General features: G+C 42.5%; 1 protein-coding gene across 1 annotated transcript; it reads right to left on the reverse strand.

Moving 5' to 3' along the window:
• Positions 1-384: 384 nt before the first annotated feature.
• Positions 385-4,596, reverse strand: LOC306938500 (uncharacterized protein). The gene is made up of 2 exons (XM_079522719.1): positions 4,436-4,596; positions 385-2,926 (listed from the first exon to the last, which is right to left on the reverse strand). The coding sequence occupies exon 2, from the start codon at positions 2,913-2,915 to the stop codon at positions 1,932-1,934; it is 984 nt and encodes a 327-aa protein (XP_079378845.1). The 5' UTR covers positions 2,916-2,926; positions 4,436-4,596; the 3' UTR covers positions 385-1,931.
• Positions 4,597-20,231: the final 15,635 nt, after the last annotated feature.

Genomic DNA, 20,231 nt, shown 5'->3' on the forward strand with positions numbered 1-20,231 from the left:
GGAGACAGTGGTGACTCTCTGGACTCACCACTAGAACAAACAGAGACAGACTCCCTGGACTCACCACTAGAACAAACAGGGACAGAACAACAACCACAAGGTCTAATGACGGCCAGGCTTCCATGTGGATCTCCTACATCATGTGGACAGGATGTGATGTCACTGGGTCCATTTGGTTTCGTTTTACGCTCTCAAGAGATTCAAATCAAACATCAACACAGTAACATTCTATAAAAAACTGCAAAAATAATATGCAATGCAGTAATGTCATCCTCTAAGTCTAGCAAATAATACAAATAGTCAACATAAATGGTTTGTTAAAGGGTTTAAAATGAGAAGTAAACAAAATAACAGGAGAATGGAGGCCTCTGTTGACAGGATTGATTGATTCATTGATTTATTTATTTAGACATAAATGTCAAAACAACAGAGTACAGTCAAACACTTATTCCAGAAGGGATAGTAAAAAAAAGAAAGAAATTAAAAAGTCCTTGAGGTCTTGTTTCCATTTAGGCCCTATGCAATCAATTCATAGACATGAATAACAAAAATCACACTTGTGTGAAGAGAGGGGCGCTCTTATAATCAATCATTATCATACATCCCATTCCATGCTCAGCCAATCAAATCATCACAAATATCATTCCGACCACTGTTGGCGTCAGTTTTCTGCCCTCACTTTTTATCCTCAATATGTAGGCCTACATCAGCCAATCAAATCATCGCGATGGGGTGATCAGCCAATCAAATCATTGTTATGTGTTCACACAAACAGCCAAAGCTGGGCATAGGAGGGGCTAGCGATCCAATATCATCAACATCAACAACAACAACATTACAGGAAAATCAAACACTGTATGTACAGAGTGGTGGAAAAGGAAGGGGGTGATCAGCTGTTTAAGGGAGAAGTGATCATTTCCTCTCCCTTGGGCCTGCTGCGAGGTGGATATTCAGGCTAGAGGGCAGCACGGGTCCATACAATTGGACCCGGTCCGAAACGGGACTGGTGATATCAGAACCAAACCGATCCGGAGACAGCACAGCAGAGGAGGGTTGCATAGGCTATAGTGCATTTTTGCGCACCGACATTCTTACCAGAGCTGTTGACGATCACAACAAAACTGTCCCACATTTTTCCTCCGAGGTGGAAAGCCAGTGGTGACGCGAGGTTAGTCCCACATTAGCCTGGCTAATAAGCCAGACAGGGTGTGCACGCGAGCGAGAGAGAGAGAGCGCTCTCGCTCATGTCGAGGTGCATGACGAGACCCAGCCTTCGTTGACTCAACAGACAATATGGACTTTAGAATGTAGTAATTACAACGCACGCATGTCTATTTTTTAAACCTATTTTTAAAGTTGAAGGGTTTAATATATAAATCTCCGATCCTCACGTTTATTTCGGGTAACAGCATTTCAGACGATCCGACCCAGACCCGTGGCAATTTGGAGTGGATCCATACCCTGCCCGAGGGGCAAGTCAATATTTTGGACCTGAACCGGCTCGGTTCGGGTCTCGGGTGTTGCGGACCCGTGCTGCCCTCTATTTCAGGCCTTTTGAAGGAAGAGGTGAGGCCATTCCACGCCTGGGTGGCCGTGCTGTACAGGGAGAATTTACCCGTATTTGTTTTGAAATATAGGAGCAGTATAATTAATAATCCATAATATTGTCCTCATCTATCGACCTCCCTACGTACATACAGCTGTTTAATCTGATCCTCCCAATGAGCTCATTTATAGTGGAAACTTTATTTTTTTACTCCATGATGTGAATGCAACATGGTGTCTTAGCAAGTGACCTGAGTAATTTAAACGTTTGTCACACTGTTTACAGAGGACATCATTTATTTATGTTGGGTTTTTTTTTGTCCTGTGACAAAAAGAGGTGGTGTGCTTTCAGTGCTCTGGACTGTTTGAAACTCTTGTTACAATGTTTACATTGGAAAGGTTTTTCTCCAGTGTGGACACTGGTGTCTCTTCAGGTGACCTGAGCTAATGAAACTCTTGTTACAATGTTTACATTGGAAAGGTTTTTCTCCAGTGTGGACACGAAGGTGTGTTTTCAGGGTACCTGATTCACTGAAACTCTTGTTACAATTTTTACATTGGAATGGTTTTTCTCCAGTGTGGAGACGCTGGTGCCTCTTCCGGGAACCTGACTCACTGAAACTCTTGTTACAATGTTTACATTTGAAAGGTTTTTCTCCAGTGTGGACACGAAGGTGTGTCTTCAGGTGACCTGACATTCTGAAACTCTTGTTACAATGTTTACAAACTTTACATTGGAAAGGTTTTTCTCCAGTGTGGACATACTGGTGCCTCCTAAGATTACTTGAATGACTGAAACTCTTGTTACAATGTTTACATTGGAAAGGTTTTTCTCCAGTGTGGACACGAAGGTGTGTCTTCATGTGACCTGACTCACTGAAACTCTTGTTACAATGTTTACAGTGAAAAGGTTTTTCTCCAGTGTGGAGACGCTGGTGCCTCTTCCGGGAACCTGAATGACTGAAACTCTTGTTACAATGTTTACATTGGAAAGGTTTTTCTCCAGTGTGGACACGCTGGTGTGTCTTCAAGGGAGCTGACTTACTGAAACTCTTGTCACGCCGTTCGTCATCATCGTCTTCACTGGTCTCGTCCCAATCATTACTGTCTTCAGTGACTTCAGTGTCAGATTCAAGTTCAACTTCAACTTCAGAGCAGTGGGAAGAGATGTCTTCTTTATCATCATCATCATCATCATTTTCTTCTCCACCTTTCACTGCTAGTAATGTCAGCGTTGACCCAACAGGTTCCTCTGGTCTTTGAAGTAGTTCTTCTTGTTCATCTTTAATGTGTGGAGGCTCTGATTCCTCCTGGAGCAGACTGGGGCTCCTCTCCTGTTTAGGGGAAACCTCCTCTTTACACACAACCATGTGCAGGATGTCTAGGAGTAGAAACATAACATTATGGTCAACACTGGATTCCGAAAATGTAAATCCATTCATCTTCCATGTTCCATGTACAAAATTAATTGTTACCTACCAAGATAAGATTGACTAAACCGTTTAGCAAGATTTTAGCAAAATACGAAAAAAAATAAAAAAAATAAAGTTACTTTAGCCCCAAAAAGAATAATGGTGTTACAGCATTTTTTGTGATCAAATCTCACAAACTACTGTAGTGATCAGCGCCAAATGTCTTGTTCACGCTGCCAGTCGGCCAAGCAAGTATTTTTCACACCTGCTAGAAATTTATGTCGCACATAATGGTAATGTTTCAGTTTTGTAAAGAGTAAGAAAGTGCAGACGCTAAGCTTTCAAATACTTGTTTGAAAGTTAAACACTATACTTAGTGGACTAACCCTCATGAACTAATACTATAAGATATGCATCTGTGAGCTTGTAGATTGGCTATTTCAACTGTTCGCCACACAATATAGGGATGCTGGGGTTCAACCTCAATTGAAGAAGCTGAGAAAAAGCCATTCAAAGATCTGTGTTATATCACACAGTTCAGACTAGCTAGGGTTCAATTAATTATGTGGCAATAATCGTATTCCTTGCCGATAATCGTATCGTACCATATCGATACGGCAGGAAATGCTGTGTGTGGCTTTAAAACAAACAAACAAACAAACAAACATCACAATCATATGTATGATTAAATCTTTAGCATTTATCCATCAAAACATTATTTCTGACAATAGTTGTCAAAACATCGGCAATCGGTGGTCTAGGGCTCTGTTTCGTGATACGTATCTATCGTTCAGACTCACAGAGCCATTTCTAGACGGAGACACACCATAAAAACCTGTTTTAGATCTACTACATCCATAATAATTATGGATGTAGTAGGTCAATACTGTCAATATTATCAGGGTATTATCAGTGCCTTAAAACGAGAGTTCCGTGAGTGCTGGTTTTCTCTTTGAGAAATGTTCCTGTTACAATACTGTCAATACAATACTGTATTGTAAAGAACATCACATGGTGAATTTATACGGTCCGGTTGTCTTTCACATTGCATTTGTGAAAATCTAAATACGATTTGTTTATGGTAATAAGGAAATTAAATATTACATACAATAGAGAATACTGTTCAAAATTACATTTGACAGATATTCCAATGATGGATTTTCATATCGGGAGTTAGTACAGTTCAATATGTAAAAGAAAATTAAGGTTTGTATTCCATTTGCACAGAATCCAATATGGTTTGAATTACACAAGCGACCGGAATATATTATGAGTGTCCTGGTATTTTTTGCCATTGTTATTGTACAGTGAAAATAAGGCATTGTGACAGCCCTAAAGCCCCGTGTTGGGAGTGGAGGGGAGGGGAGGGTCGCGAGACATGGCCAAAGCATTTCCGGGGGTCCCCAGCCAAAAACGTTGAGAACCCCTGCCCTACAGAACAGATAATATTAAAGAAAGGAAGAGCACATGAAACTTACTGAGGTGTGGCTGGTCTTCATGTTCCTGTTTAATAGAAACGTCTTCAGCTTCCTGTTTAATAGAAACGTCTTCATGTTCCTGTTTAATAGAAACGTCTTCAGCTTGCTGTTTAATAGAAACGTCTTCATGTTCCTGTTTAATAGAAACGTCTTCAGCTTGCTTTTTAATAGAAACGTCTTCATGTTCCTGTTTAATTGAAACGTCTTCAGCTTCCTGTTTAATAGAAACGTCTTCATGTTCCTGTTTAATAGAAACGTCTTCAGCTTCCTGTTTAATAGAAACGTCTTCATGTTCCTGTTTAATAGAAACGTCTTCAGCTTCCTGTTTAATAGAAATGTCTTCAGCTTCCTGTTTAATAGAAACGTCTTCAGCTTCCTGTTTAATAGAAACCTCTTCATCTTCCTGTTTAATAGAAACGTCTTCAGCTTCCTGTTTAATAGAAACGTCTTCAGCTTCCTGTTTAATAGAAACGTCTTCAGCTTCCTGTTTAATAGAAACGTCTTCAGCTTCCTGTTTAATAGAAACGTCTTCAGCTTCCTGTTTAATAGAAATGTCTTCAGCTTTCTGTTTAATAGAAACGTCCCTGGCTGAGTCTGGAGAGTTCATCTTCACCTGGGAGTGATGCATCATGGGTATTGTAGTTCTTATGAGTCTGGAGAGTTGAGATGAGAGGAGATGAGATTCAATTTATTGTCAATGTACAGCACAGTACAGTACTAAAAGTATTTTCGCATCTCACCAGAGTGCAAACATGTCAGTAAGTGATACATTAATAAGTACAGTAACTAAATGCAGATATGAGCAGTAGTCATTAAATATAATAAATAAGGTATGATATAGAAGTAGGAGGAGAAAAAAGACTTTACATAGGGTCCCTTCCCATCTGTCCCAAGCTAAATGGTATACAGACGGACTTACGTAAGGAAATGTCCGTGCTGCGCTGTTTGAGTGGTGGTGATATGTTTCAAAAGAAGCATACGTCTGCTATAGAAGACAACGGAAACCTCAACACATTTTTCTTTGGCGCAGAAGCCGTTAAGTATTTTGTTTGACCGTTTTGGCAGCTCTGAAATTCTCTCTTCCTTCCTTCCTTGACTTCCTTATTGACATCCCATTGTACCGCCTCCAGCACCGGAACTGGCTAGCTGCGACAGAGCAGATCAGAGGCAGGAACGTAGGGACGCGCAGCTAGCCAGTGTCGGTGCGGGAGGCGGTACAATGGGAAGTCAAGGAAGGAAGGAAGAGTGAATTTCAGAGCTGTCAAAACGGTCAAACAAAACAAAATGGTTAAAAATACTTAACGGCTTCTGCACCAAAGGAAATTTATTTGAGGTTTCCGTTGTCTCCTATAGCAGACGTATGCTTCTTTTGAAACATATCACCACCACTCAAACAGCGCAGCACGTACGTTTCCGAACGTAAGTCCGTCTGTATACCATTTAGCTTGGGACAGATGGGAAGGGACCCTATGTAAAGTCTAGTGTAAACAAACTTTACAGAGGGTCCCAAGAGGGGCTAAAATCCCCCTATCCCCCAATGCAAATTAAAAGTACTTGAACCCGTGGACTTAGTGCCCTCTGCCGATATTGACGTCAGACTTCGGTGTTCTAACTAGTGGGAATATGCGTGCACAGTTTCACCGCAATCTGACACTGTGTTAATGATTGCAGCATTTTGTACAAAACAGGCCACTCCTGAAAACTTTGGAAGCCAATCTTAGCCAATCAGGATGCACTGAGAAATAAAACAGACCCGTCTTGATCACATGACTATAGAGATTATGTGTAACGATGATATTTGGGTAAAATCTGAAGGAGTAATATAAAAAAATGTGTTTTACAAAAGTCGGCCCCCTGGTGGCGTTATAAAGAGCAGATGTGAAAAATGCAGGTCAAAGGTTTTTCCTTGGCCTCTAGAGAGTGTGCCTTAGAGTATATATGAATAGAGACGGCACCCGGAGGAAACCCTGAGGAGAAATGGACATAGTGGCCGAATTTGGTATTGCAGCGCTGGGCCAAACTCATGAACGCGCTGGTCCGTTCATCATTGTGCACGTTCACGTTGACACGTGAACGCGTGCAATGATAGTCAACGGCCAGCGTGTTCATGAGTTTGGGGAAAATCCATCCCAGAATGTACTCTGTTCCTGAGTGAAATCGCCTCATGCGCTTTTGAGCAACTTAATGCAAGTGGATGGGAGGAGATATCCGGTGCCGTCTCTATTCATATATACTCTAAGGAGTGTGCATACAAAGTTTTACACAGATCGGGGCAGTTATAGATAAAAACACAAATGGGCCAGTTATAGCGCCACCATAAGGCTAATGGGAATGTGCATGCAAAATTTCCCTCAAATTGCACTCTGCGTTCATGATTTGAGGCATTTTGTTCATAAGGGACCAATCCTGCAAACTTTGGAAGCCAATGGGGATTGAATATGGGGAAGCGCAGTGATGTAAATAGGTTTTCAATGTAATGGGTCCCGGGATGCAGAGGTGGTCATTCAAATGAGTCCCAAAAAATTCAAATGAGTCCCAAAAAAAATCACACCTGTGTGAAGTGAGTGGTGCAACTCCGTGAGGGGGTTCGCGGGGGGGGGGGGGGGGGGGGGAGTTCCAGACCCCCAGGAATGCGCCCAGGGGGCCGGGCCGGGCCGGTTCCGTCCGAAACGGTTGAGAAACGGTTGAGTTACCGTGTGGCGGTCCCTCTACTGTACCCTCTACTGTACTGTACTGTCACTGTAATGTATTGGCACCCCCCGAAAGCATCATATATACAGTTAATACGTGCGTGTGTGTTTGTGTGTTAGGTTGCGCACAGATGGTGAAAAACAACCATGCTATTTTTGTGCTCATACCCAGACACACACATAGCTCCGTAAGGGAGTGGTTGCACCACTCAAAAATAATAATAAAACATTTTTTATAAAAAAATATATATATAAAAATATCAAATAGGCCTATACAGTATATCTTTTTATGTAGGCTAGTAGTATTAGCAAGCACAACTCAGTAAGAAATACTAATAGTGGGCAACAGTGGATTTAACATAGCTTAATATACCAACCAAAAGTTGCAGTTGCAATTATTGTACTTAGCCAAAATGCAAATAGGTTTGCCATTGTGGATGTAAAATAATTTATTTGGAAAAGTGGAACTTAGAAGTCACTTGAGTCCCTGTCTACAGGGAAGAATGGCAGCTGCAAAAAAGACAGATTCACAAGCTCTCAACGCGCCGCTGACGCGACGCGTTGAGAACCTGCAGATGCGCCTGTCTCTGCAGCGCCGTTTGCAACGTGTTGAGAGCTTGTAGATCAACGTGAACGAACCCTGACACCAGCGCTGCAAAAACAAACACGTTGAGAACCCGCAGATGCGCCCATCTCTGCAGCGCCGTTTGCAGCTCGTTGAGAGCTTTTAGATCTGTCTGTTTTTGCAGCGCTGGTGTCAGGATTCGTTCTAGCTGGGTCAGAATTCGTTAAAATCGTGCACTTGGTGACAAGTTTTTGATTTTTTGTATGGTGGTAGGTATGGTTATAAGGTTTTCAAAAACCATCGCAAACGAGTTGGGAGCGCCCCCTAGTGGTCCGTTTGCAATTAATCTAATATTAAATGGGTCAGTATATGGTTATAAATTAAAATAATTGATAAAAGAGATTTTCCAATGGATTCTATTAGTATTGGGTGTGCTAAATAACATACTAAAAATGTAGGAAAAAATAACTTCTGGAAAGGCATCATTTTCAAGATTGCGTCCACAATAGCTGCAAAATGCCTATCAAGCTTGGATTTAATATGTAAAAAAAATAATAATAATAATTGATAAAATAGATTTTCCAATGGATTCTATTAGTATTGGGTATGCTAAATAACAGTTTGCAATGAATCCAATGTTAAATAGGCCAGCATTGGATTCATTGCAAACAGACCACTAGGGGGCGAGCCCAAATTGTTTGCGATGGTTTTTGAAAACATTATGCCCATACCTAACATCATGCCAAATATCTAAAACTTGTCACCAAGTGCATAATTGTTATGATTTTTTATGTATTAATCCCAGTTTATAGGCATTTTAAGCTTACTGAGGCCACCGTGGACGCCATCTTGAAAATGATGCCTTTCCAGAAGTTATTTTCACCCAAAATTTTAATATGTTATTTAGCATACCCAATACTAATAGAATCCATTGAAAAATCTCTTTTATCAATTATTATGGTTTTTAACCATATACTGGCCCATTTGATATTAGATTAATTGCAAACAGACCACTAGGGGGTGAGCCCGACTTGTTTGCGATGGTTTTTGAAAACCTTATACCCATACCTAACATCATGCCAAAAATCAAAAACTTGTCACCAAGAGTATAATTGTTATGCTTTTTTATGTATTAAATCCCAGTTTATAGGCATTTTAAGCTCCTGGCAGCCATCGTGGACGCCATCTTGAAAAAGATGCCTTTCCAGAAGTTATTTTTTCCTAATTTTTTAGTATGTTATTTAGCACACCCAATACTAATATAATCCATTGAAAAATCTCTTATCAATTATTATGGTTTTTAACCATATACTGGCCCATTTAATATTAGATTCATTGCAAACAGGCCACTAGGGGGCGCTCCCAACTCGTTTGCGATGGTTTTTGAAAACCTTATAACCATACCTACCATCATACCAAAAATCAAAAACTTGTCACCAAGTGCACGATCTTGTTGATTTTGGACGAATTCAGACCCAGCTATTCACGTTACAGGCGGACATTAAGTGAAGTTCAATCAGTGCGTTGAATCAGCAGCAGCAACAAGCTAATAGCCAACACCACCACCAACACCACCACCACCAGTCTGTTAGCATAGCTTGTTGCTAACGATTTGTCACTCCGTCTTTTTCTTTTCTCTTTTATTATTTTTCCCCCCCGACTTGTCTTCACGGGTCGCGCATTGGGTTGTGACTTGTGATGAGACCCGACGTTGCAGCCTGTGTGTGACCGAAAGAGTGCTAGACTTCCACGTAGAACAGTGTGTGACCGAAAGAGTGCTAGACTTCCACGTAGAACAGTGTGTGACCGAGAGAGTGCCATAAGCCAAATTCCAATACCGCAACTTTCACACTCGCTCACTCCCCTCGCGTCCTCCACTCGCTCCTCGGCTCCGCCCCCAGCGAGGAGGAGTGGAGGAGGAGAGGATTCGATGCGAGGACAGGAGGACAGAGTGGTGGAGTGGATTTGCCTCTAGAATCGGAATGTACTCCGCTGTCATTTCAAAGCGACGGCACATTCCGCGATCACTTATGACGTGAATCAATTCAATTCAAAGGGCTTTATTGGCATGGGAAAACATACGTTTACATTGCCAAAGCAAAAGTGGTGGAACAATACAGTGTCACACAGCTGGATCACTGGAACTCTGAACCCAGAGCCGTACAGTCTACAGAATAGACAATTCATTTTTGTGCATGTAACCGAGGCCAATGTGTATGTATTGGTAACATGTGCAACAAGGCTATTTATTCCTGAAATAGTGAATAAGCGCCAGGATGCGCACACTTTTATATTATATGATTGTGAATGTGAAGGGAATTCCTGACCTGCCCGCAGCCCGCGTTCCTTTTTGCTCGTATAAATAACCCCCCTCCTCGGACAGTCCCTCCTCCGACGGTCTTTGCAAATAACGGACACTATAACAGGAATTATAGGTAGTCTCTCTGACTTACATATTCAGTTCAGTTCAGTCCACATATAAATAAATACATTTTTGTCACCGTCATTCATAGCAGTCTGTGCATTCAGGCATGCACAGAGAGAAATTAACTATAGCTTTTGAGGTGCGCACAATATAGCCTACTTTTATTATGCTTATATCACGCAATAAAGCCAGTGGCTTGTTGTGGTCCTTTCACTTTCACGTAGGCTATAGGCTACTGTATCATTCTGAAGCTCTATTAATTCAGCGAAAATGTGTCTCTTCAACAAACAGCAAAGCTTTTTAGTTTAATGTGTGTGCGTGTGTGTGTGCATGTGTGTGTTGGGTCAGCGACAGCGTCTCATCAGCCGCAGCGGCCGGCAGCTAGTGGATGGGGGGTGCATAGTATCGGGTTTCAAGCAGTGTTTTCTGTGCCACATGTGGAGGAGGCGGACTTATGTCACTGGAGAAGGAAAAGTGATCGAGTGGGAGTGATCGAGTGGCCGAGATTTTGGGTATTGGAATTTGGCTCAGTCTTCAGTGCAGCCAGGATAAAGTTGCGTCCACAGGATGCAGAGGCTGTTGGTTTATTGCGTCCCACAACTATAAAGTGCGTTTTGGGACGCAAAATGCACCCTATTTACATCACTGAAGCGGACAGGTCCGTGTTGATGACATGACTATGGAGATAGTGTATACTGCCTTGCGTGATGCATGGATAAAATGTGCACGAGTAATGTAAAGAAATGTGTTTGGAAAGGTCGGCCTCATGGTGGCGCTACAACAGGCCGATGTGGAAGAAGTGGGGCAGATGTTTGTCGTTGGCATCCAGGGAGTGTGTGTGCAAAGTTTGGCATCGGACAGGCCAACGGTACCGGAGATTAGCTGTGGACGGACGGACAGACAGACGCATGCACGCGCACAAATTGGAGAACAAAAAGTACAAAAGAATAGTATTGTTCAATTTGGACCTAAAGATGGGGGGTGTGCAAGGCTCAGCAAACATGTAACTTAAAATATCTCAATGATACCAGCACAAATGATACAATTTATGTCAGAAATGCAGTAACTTCACGGAGGCATTTTATGATTTTCTTTTTTTTCTCCATAGAAGCGTATATCTGTATAGGCCTACATGTCTTTAAATGGTCTGATGAATTGAAAATTGATGTATGCAGCGTATGCGTAGGCTATGCGTTGTCACTGACACGCATACGTTGTCTGCTCGTCAGAGGTAAATACAAGCATGTGAAAAAGGACATATTGAGTGCTGGCATTTTCTTCATTCTATTTGTCACGGGGCAACCCGTGCCCTATATATATAAACTGCTCTCTATAACATGCAAGGACTAATGTTTTAAACTGGTGTATTGAAAACTGTGTGTTCACTGATTGTTGGCTAATTGTCTCTCCTGCACTGCTGGTGGCAAGTGCTATGCAGGGGAGGGGTGTTTCTTATGCTTTGAGTTTAATAATGTCATTGAGTTTCCAACCCAAGTTATACTTGTTAATTGTAATGCATCTTTATGAATGTTTAGATTACTTTTATGCAAGGGGTTATTATCGCAGTATTTATTTATTGAGAAGAAATGTTGCTAATTGTTCTGTGTCCTGTGGTAGGATCCACCCCTATTTAAGGGAGGCTGCAGGGACAGGTGAGTCAGTTGGTTGTGGGCTTTAACACGGGTAACAGTCCTGAGGGAGAGCTACAGGGCCTTGTGTGACCAAGGTTTAACCTGAAGAGAGTTCTCATCATATTTGGTCTTGTTCAGTTGTGTATGCCTAAGTATTTATCTCAGTGGTCTATTTCTGGCCAGTGTGTCATTTTTAACTTTTGATATGTGAATTATTGTCTGTGCACTGAAGAAAACTGTCTGGAGGTTGGTGGAGGAGTTTTGGGAGAATAAAAACCCTTAACCTACATTTTCTGACTGTTCTTGGAGCCTTGGCCGTTCGGGCAACTTTACATGTGGTGGCAGCGGAAAAGTAAGAACAGTCCAGGATGCCTCCCAAGAACCACCAGCAGCAAGCCACAGCCTCAAAGAAAGAGTGTGCCACAGGGGTAGTCATCGAGGAAGACTTCCGGCCCAAGGTGGACACAACCATTTCCCAAGAGGCGGCGTTTATCAGCAGGCAGTGTGAGACATTCATGTGGATCAAGAGGGGTCAGATCGAGGAGACGCACAAGCAGCAGCTCAACATGTTCAACCCCCAGCTCAACAGAGTCAACCCCCAAACCAGCCAGCTCCAGTGGACACTGAGGCATCCAGGGCGCAGCCAATGGCGCCTACAGAGCAGCAGAACCGGCCGGTGGCAGCGACGGGGCGGCGGCAGCACTGGTGCCAGGGTGAGACATGGAGACAATGGTCCTTGCAATAGGGCTTTCCAACTCTGGGGTCCTCTACGGGTCAGAATGGTACAGCGGACCTTCTGTTGGGGACGCCACAGGGGGCGTCTTCTGAAGGGGGGGGACATGTCACGGGGCAACCCGTGCCCTATATATATATATATATATATATATATATATATATATATATATACACATAAACTGCTCTCTATAACATGCAAGGACTAATGTTTTAAACTGGTGTATTGAAAACTGTGTGTTCACTGATTGTTGGCTAATTGTCTCTCCTGCACTGCTGGTGGCATTTCCCTTGACTTAGGAAGGGGCCAAGTGCTATGCAGGGGAGGGGTGTTTCTTATGCTTTGAGTTTAATAATGTAATTGAGTTTCCAACCCAAGTTATACTTGTTAATTGTAATGTATCTTTATGAATGTTTAGATTACTTTTATGCAAGGGGTTATCGCAGTATTTATTTATTGAGAAGAAATGTTGCTAATTGTTCTGTGTCCTGTGGTAGGATCCACCCCTATTTAAGGGAGGCTGCAGGGACAGGTGAGGCAGTTGGTTGTGGGCTTTAACACGGGTAACAGTCCTGAGGGAGAGCTACAGGGCCTTGTGTGACCAAGGTTTAACCTGAGAGTTCTCATCCTATTTGGTCTTGTTCAATTGTGTTTGCCTAAGTATTTAGTCTATTGTTGCTTGTTGGCCAGTATTTCGTTTTTGATATGTGAATTGCACTGAAGAAAACTGTCTGGAGGTTGGTGGAGGAGTTTTGGGAGAATAAAAACCCTTAACCTACATTTTCTGACTGTTCTTGGAGCCTTGGCCGTTCGGGCAACTTTACACTATTATTAAAATGAATGCCGTGGTGTCATTGAAATGAATGTTGACATGGCACTCTGACTATCTAGAAAATACAAACACGGCACTTGATTCTCTCTCTCTCTCTCTCTCTCTCTCTCTCTCTCTCTCTCTCTCTCTCTCTCTCTCTCTCTCTCTCTGTCTCTGTCTCTGTCTCTGTCTCTGTCTCTGTCTCTGTGTCTCTCTCTCTCTCTCTCTCTCTAATAAAACACACTGATGTAACGTTATGGTTATTAGTATTGCTGCTGCTTCTAGTCCAGACTAGAGACATACTCGTCATGTTCCATGTTAAAAGATGAGTCAATAATATAAAAGATACATGTAAAAACACAACGTGGTGAATCAGTTCATTTTTTTTTTTACCTGTAGCTGTGTTTCTTTCAGTGGTTGGGCTGCTATGCTAACAAACACACGTCCTCCTGCTTAACGATGTTGTTCTGTCTGTGGATTTTAGCAGCAGCTGCCGAAACGATAATAGAGAACACATATAGGGCTGTGCACATGCGCACTAGCACTGCTAGTGTGTTCTTTTTCCTAGGAGCAATCTAATAGAAGAGTTACACCGGGGCTCCACCGGGCGCGTCAGCGTCGCGTCTCCGTGGAATGTTCCCTTTTTAATCAATGAAGGGTGGCTCCACTGCCCGCGTTGCGTTGACGGAGACGCGACGCGTGCATTAAAATTGAACCGGTGCGTTTTTTGACGCACGCGACGGAGACGCAACGCGTCCGGTGGAGGATATTGAGGGGGCAGAAACGGAGCGCTCGAGCGCTGTTCAATGCAGCCTGAACTGAGACAAGCTGGAGTTGGAAATAATTTCAACGAGGGCGGCGCAAATAAGAGTATTTTAAGCATGTGTGCAACATGACAACTGTTTTAAAGCAGTGTACTGTAACAACTAAAGTATCTGCAATGTTTATGTTGTAGCCTACTATTACTACAAAACAATCTAAAATAGATGGATTTAAGTTAAGATCATTAAAGCTGGGCTGTTGCCCGAGTCCAGTGCATTTCTGCCTACTTGTCCCAGTTGGTTGTCCCCATTCTCAATAGAAGTCTCTGTAGGAGAGCCGCCATTGGACTGAAGCCCCATGAAGTGAACGCTGCAGTTTGCGTAACTCTGTCTCTCGTCCATAGCCCATGCTGGTCCATAGCCCATGCTAATTCTGCCCTGGTAGAATTGGCATTATGGCTATAGCTGCTCCCCACTGTATTACACTGTACCATGGCTCCCTCTAGTGACCGTTTATATTTAGTGCACACACTACTGTGCACACCGTACGCGACCAGTAGCGCTAGTGCGCATGTGCACATAAGTTTGTTAAAACAACATTATGGCGTCTGACTGTTACTTGACACTTTGATATGCAGAGAAAACTAAAAGGTGTGGTTTGAAAACTGTGGTCGTTAAGCAGGAGGAGGACGTGTGTTTGTTAGCAGCTCAACCACTGAAAGAAACACAGCTACAGGTAAAAAATATGAACTGATTCACCACGTTGTGTTTTTACTACAGTTATATTTTATATTATTGACTCTTGAATATTTGAACATGGAACATGACGTTGACTCCTTCAAAACCGCTCTCAAAGGGCATCTACGGGTAACGGACGGCGGCAATTTGAAACTGGCCCCCGTAAAATCTGAATCCCCACCCCGCCGCCCACCCCTTTTCCCCTCACTGTAGTGTATATGTTTATTTTACCTCCTTTATGATGAATTCCTGTTCTGTTCTTTGACTATAGAAGTGTATATTTGTACGTCTCTAAATGTTTTGATGAATTGCAATTGAAGTGTAATGCTTAATTGGGTCGTCCACTCACAGTTAACAGTCTTTGTATTGAGTTTGTGCTTGAAATGTACTGTAATTCTGCAAACTGTTAATACATATTGCAATCAAGCAATAGCCTATAGCAGTGTTTATGCATGGTATTGCATCTTGTTGATGCCACTATTGTAACCATAACGTGTGAGAGAGAGAGAGGGGGGGGGGGGGGCGAGAGAGAGAGAGGGAGAGAGAGGGGGGGAGGGGGGAGAGAGAGAGAGGGGAGGGGGGGAGAGAGAGAGAGAGAGAGAGGGGGGGGAGGGGGGAAAGAGAGAGAGAGAGAGAGAGGGGGGAGGGGGGAAAGAGAGAGGAGAGGGGAGGGGGGAGAGAGAGAGGAGGAGGGGGGAGAGAGAGAGAGAGAGAGAGGAGGGGGAGAGAGGGGAGGGGAGGGGAGGGGGGAGAGAGAGAGAGAGGGGAGGGGAGGGGAGGGGGAGAGGGAGAGAGAGAGAGGGGAGGGGGAGAGAGAGAGAGAGGGGGGAGGGGGAGAGAGAGAGGGGGGGGAGGGGGGAGAGAGAGCAGAGAGGGAGGGGGGAGAGAGAGAGAGATAGTGTTATGACAGTCAAGTCAGTAGGGTAGGTAGGATTCTGCTAGCCCTAGAATGTCTCTGTTGTTACATACACTTGGTACAGTATTCCACATAACAGAGCCATAGAACAGTGTCCTTGACTTGAGGGTGAGATATTGTCCTCTAGTTTCACATCCATGTGAAAGTTCTGGCACAAAACGTGTTAGTCAAACACATTACATTTTAGAAAAGCACTAAGACTTGTTTACATCCATTTTCAATTCATCAGAACATTTAAAGACGTAGGCCTACAGATTTACGGGGAAAAAAGGAAATAATCATGCAGTTAAATGCCTCCGTGAAGTTGGCACCCCATATAATGAAAACATGAATCAAAATGGTGTCATTCTTTAGTGCTGCATTTGTGTAATTTGTGCTGGTATCATTGAGATATTTTAACTAAGTTACATGTTTGCTGAGCCTTGCACCCCCCATATTTAGGTCCAAATTGAACAATACTATTCTTTTGTGTTTTTTGTTCTCTAATATGTGCCGTTGAAACCAACACTTGTGCTATTTGGTAATTTTTATATAAATTGCAATGTTGTGTGTTACTAGGCATGTTAATGACTGTCATCATGGGGCAGTACACCTAACTAGAACAGGGCGATATATGTAGACAGTAGGAAACAGCATAACTTAAAATATCTCAAAATTGATACCAGCACAAATTATGACATTTCCGACACAATTCAGCACATATTAATAAAGAATGACACCATGTTTGTCTCCACCAGGCCAAAGGCCTGTGGAGAGTATGTTTTGCACATGTGTGCGTGTGCGTGTGTGCGCCAGTCCGTCCGTCCGTGTACAGCTAATCTCCGGCACGTTGGCCTGTCCGATGCCAAACTTTGCACACACACTCCCTGGATGCCAACGACAAACATCTGCCCCAATTCTTCCACAATGGCCTGTTGTAGGCCGACCTTTCCAAACACATTTCTTTACATTACTCGTACACATTTTATCCATACATCACGCAAGGCAGTATACACTATCTCCATAGTCATGTCATCAACACGGACCTGTCCGCTTCCCCATATTCAATCCCCATTGGCTAAGATTGCCTTCCAAAGTTTGCAGGATTGGTCCGTTATGAACCAAATGCCTCAAATCATGAACACAGAGTGCAATTTGAGGGAAATGTTGCATGCACTTTCCCATTAGGTGGAGGAAGAAACCACTTGAAAATCATCACATCAGCCTCATGGTGGCGCTATATCTATATTGTGTTTTTATCTATAACTACACCGATTTGTGTAAACCTTTGTATGCACACTCTAGAGGCAAAGGAAGAATATGCTACACATTTTTCACATCTGCTCTTTATAACGCCACCAGGAGGCCGACTTGTGTAAAACATTTTTTTTTATATTACTCCTTCAGATTTTACCCAAATATCATGCAAATTGTTACACATTATCTCTATAGTCATGTGACCAAGACGGGTCTGTTTTATTTCTCATAGTGTATCGTGAATTCAAGTTTGGCTAAGATTGGCTTCCAAAGTTTTCAGGAGTGGCCTGTTTTGTACAAAATGCTGCGATCATTAAGATGACCCCATGTTATTCACCATAGAGAAAAACTTCCATGAACCAGGGGATGAGCGAGTGACGTCAGGACTTAGGCGCTCTATTCATGTGTTCATCATATGGGGTGCCAACTTCACGGAGGTCAGTTAAAGAAAGTAATACAGGGAAAAACATGTACAGTATGGAAACGTTTTTACAGGTGTCGTATCTGGTAAATGGACAGGATGCTACCGTCAGGACAGAATGGGGCAATTCAGACAGTCCAGCAAGGTTTAACATGAGTACATTTATTGTAATATATAATGGAACATGGTTAAAGGACAAAGGGGGAACAGAAGGAGGTTTTGGGAGGTAGGATATAGGGAGACGACACACAGAGTGGACAGGAGATAGAAGGGGGAAAAATGGGGTCCAGTTCTTTCCTTTGTCTGTCACTTTATACTGTGTTAATACATTGGTGTAACTGCATGTGCACATATCCCCAGTGTGTATGTACCCCAGACAGTGGTGTGTGCGTTCAGAACTTGGACGTCCAATCAACAGTCTGCGTTGACCCAAAGATGTACATATTAGGAAAGGTCTATAGTGGTTTTCGCGTGTTTGTGACGTGCGTGTGAAACGTGCGTGTGGAATGTCATCCGGTTGGAGGCCCCACCATGAGATCATCCTATGGCCTGTGTATGTGACGATGTGTCTATGTGTGTGTGGGTATGGGTGTGTGTGTGTGTGTGTGTGTGTGTGTGTGTGTGTGTGTGTGTGTGTGTGTGTGTGTGTGTGTGTGTGTGTGTGTGTGAGTGTATATGTTAAGTGCTCCTTTAACCTATGCATCTGGCTTCAATCTACTATCAGTGTAGAGTGTATGGGTGCCGTGCGTGCATGTGACCCTATGCGCCAGTGTGCCTATGTGCTGTCCTGTGTGTGTGTGTCAGTTGGGAGTGCTGTTGAATCCAACTGTGTGTGTGTGTGTGTGTGTGTGTGTGTGTGTGTGTGTGTGTGTGTGTGTGTGTGTGTGTGTGTGTGTGTGTGTGTGTGTGTGTGTGTGTGTGTGTGTGTGGTTCTAAAATATGCCACACAGGGGCCAGTTTTGAATCGCAGCCGCCCATAAGTGCTCTTTGAGAGCGGTTTTGAAGGAGTCTAGGGATTCACATTTCTTAACGTCTTTTGGTAAATCATGCTTACTTGTGAACGGTTACAATTTACGCTCACATAAATGGTTGCACTGTACGCTCCCTGCTGCTTGAACTGAGGCAGAACATTATAAAAACACATTGGTTACTTTCACCTTATTCACTTTACACCATTGTTCCTTGTGTAAACTTAAGTTAAGTGTGATTTCTTCCCTAATGCATGAAACCTAATGTTGGAGAGTTGGGCTAACACCACTAGGTCTCCAGTTATTAAAGTCCTTCCTTATTCCAGGAGGGGCCATGGAGCTCGCTGTCTCTCCCTTATTCACTTGATTTCAGAGCGGTGTGTGGAGTCCACACTGCAGGTGAAGATGACTATGTGCAATATGGACAATATCTAATGTTTATTCTTCTTCTTTTTTTTGACTACTGCTCATATCTGTATTTACTTACTGACATGTTTGCACTCTGGTGATATGCGAAAATACTTTTCACTGTACTGTACTGTACTGTACTGTACTGTACTGTACTGTACTGTACTGTACTGTACTGTACTGTACTGTACTGTACATTGACAATAAATTGAATCTCATCTCATCTCAACTCTCCAGACTCATAAGAACTACAATACCCACGATGCATCACTCCCAGGTGAAGATGCACTCTCCAGACTCAGCCAGGGACGCTTCTATTAAACAGGAAGCTGAAGACGTTTCTATTAAACAGGAAGCTGAAGACGTTTCTATTAAACAGGAAGCTGAAGACGTTTCTATTAAACAGGAAGCTGAAGACGTTTCTATTAAACAGGAAGCTAAAGACGTTTCTATTAAACAGGAAGCTGAAGACGTTTCTATTAAACCGGAAGCTGAAGACGTTTCTATTAAACAGGAAGCTGAAGACGTTTCTATTAAACAGGAAGCTGAAGACGTTTCTATTACACAGGAAGCTGAAGACGTTTCTATTAAACAGGAAGCTAAAGACGTTTCTATTAAACAGGAAGCTGAACAGGAAGCTGAAGACGTTTCTATTAAACAGGAAGCTAAAGACCAGCCACACCTCAGTACGTTTTTCCTTTCTTATGTTCAGTTCTGTAGGGCTGCCACAATGTCTTATTTTCACTGTACAATAACAATGGCAAAACATACCAGGACACTCATAATATAGTCCGGTTGCTTGTGTAATTTCAACCCATATTGGATTCTGTGCAAATGGATATACATACGTTTCCAACGTATGTATACATACGTATGTATACATACGTTTCCAACGTATGTATACTTTCCCTAATCTCCTGAAATGTTAACGAACCTTCATTTTGTTTTACATATTGAACTGGACTAATATCCCGATATGTAAAATCCATCATTGGAATATCTGTCAAATTTCATTTTGAAAGGTATTCTATTGTATTTAATATTTAATGTCTTATTACCAATAAACAAAAGCACATCGTATTTTGCACAAATGCAATGTGAAAGACAACCGGACCGTATAAATTCACCATGTGATTTTCATTACAATATGGATGTAGTAGGTCTAAAACAGGTTTTTATGATGTGTCTCCGTCTAGAAATGGCTCTGTGAGTCTGAACGATAGATACGTATCCCGAAACAGAGTCCTAGACCACCGATTGCCGATGTTTTGACAAATATTGTCAGAAATGTAAGTTTTCAAATCAAATTGAACATCTTAGTGGATAACATTTAAACAAAAAGCAAGGGAAAATAATAAATGTTTTGATTAAAGATTTAATCATATATATTGTAACTGGCAGACAGAAACTGATTGTGATGTTTGTTTGTTTTAAAGCTGCGTCACACACAGCATTTCCTGCCGTATCGAAATGGTACGATACGATTATCGGCA

Source organism: Electrona antarctica (genome assembly GCF_951216825.1).
Source record: "Electrona antarctica genome assembly, chromosome: 2".
Taxonomy (NCBI): Eukaryota; Metazoa; Chordata; class Actinopteri; order Myctophiformes; family Myctophidae; genus Electrona; species Electrona antarctica.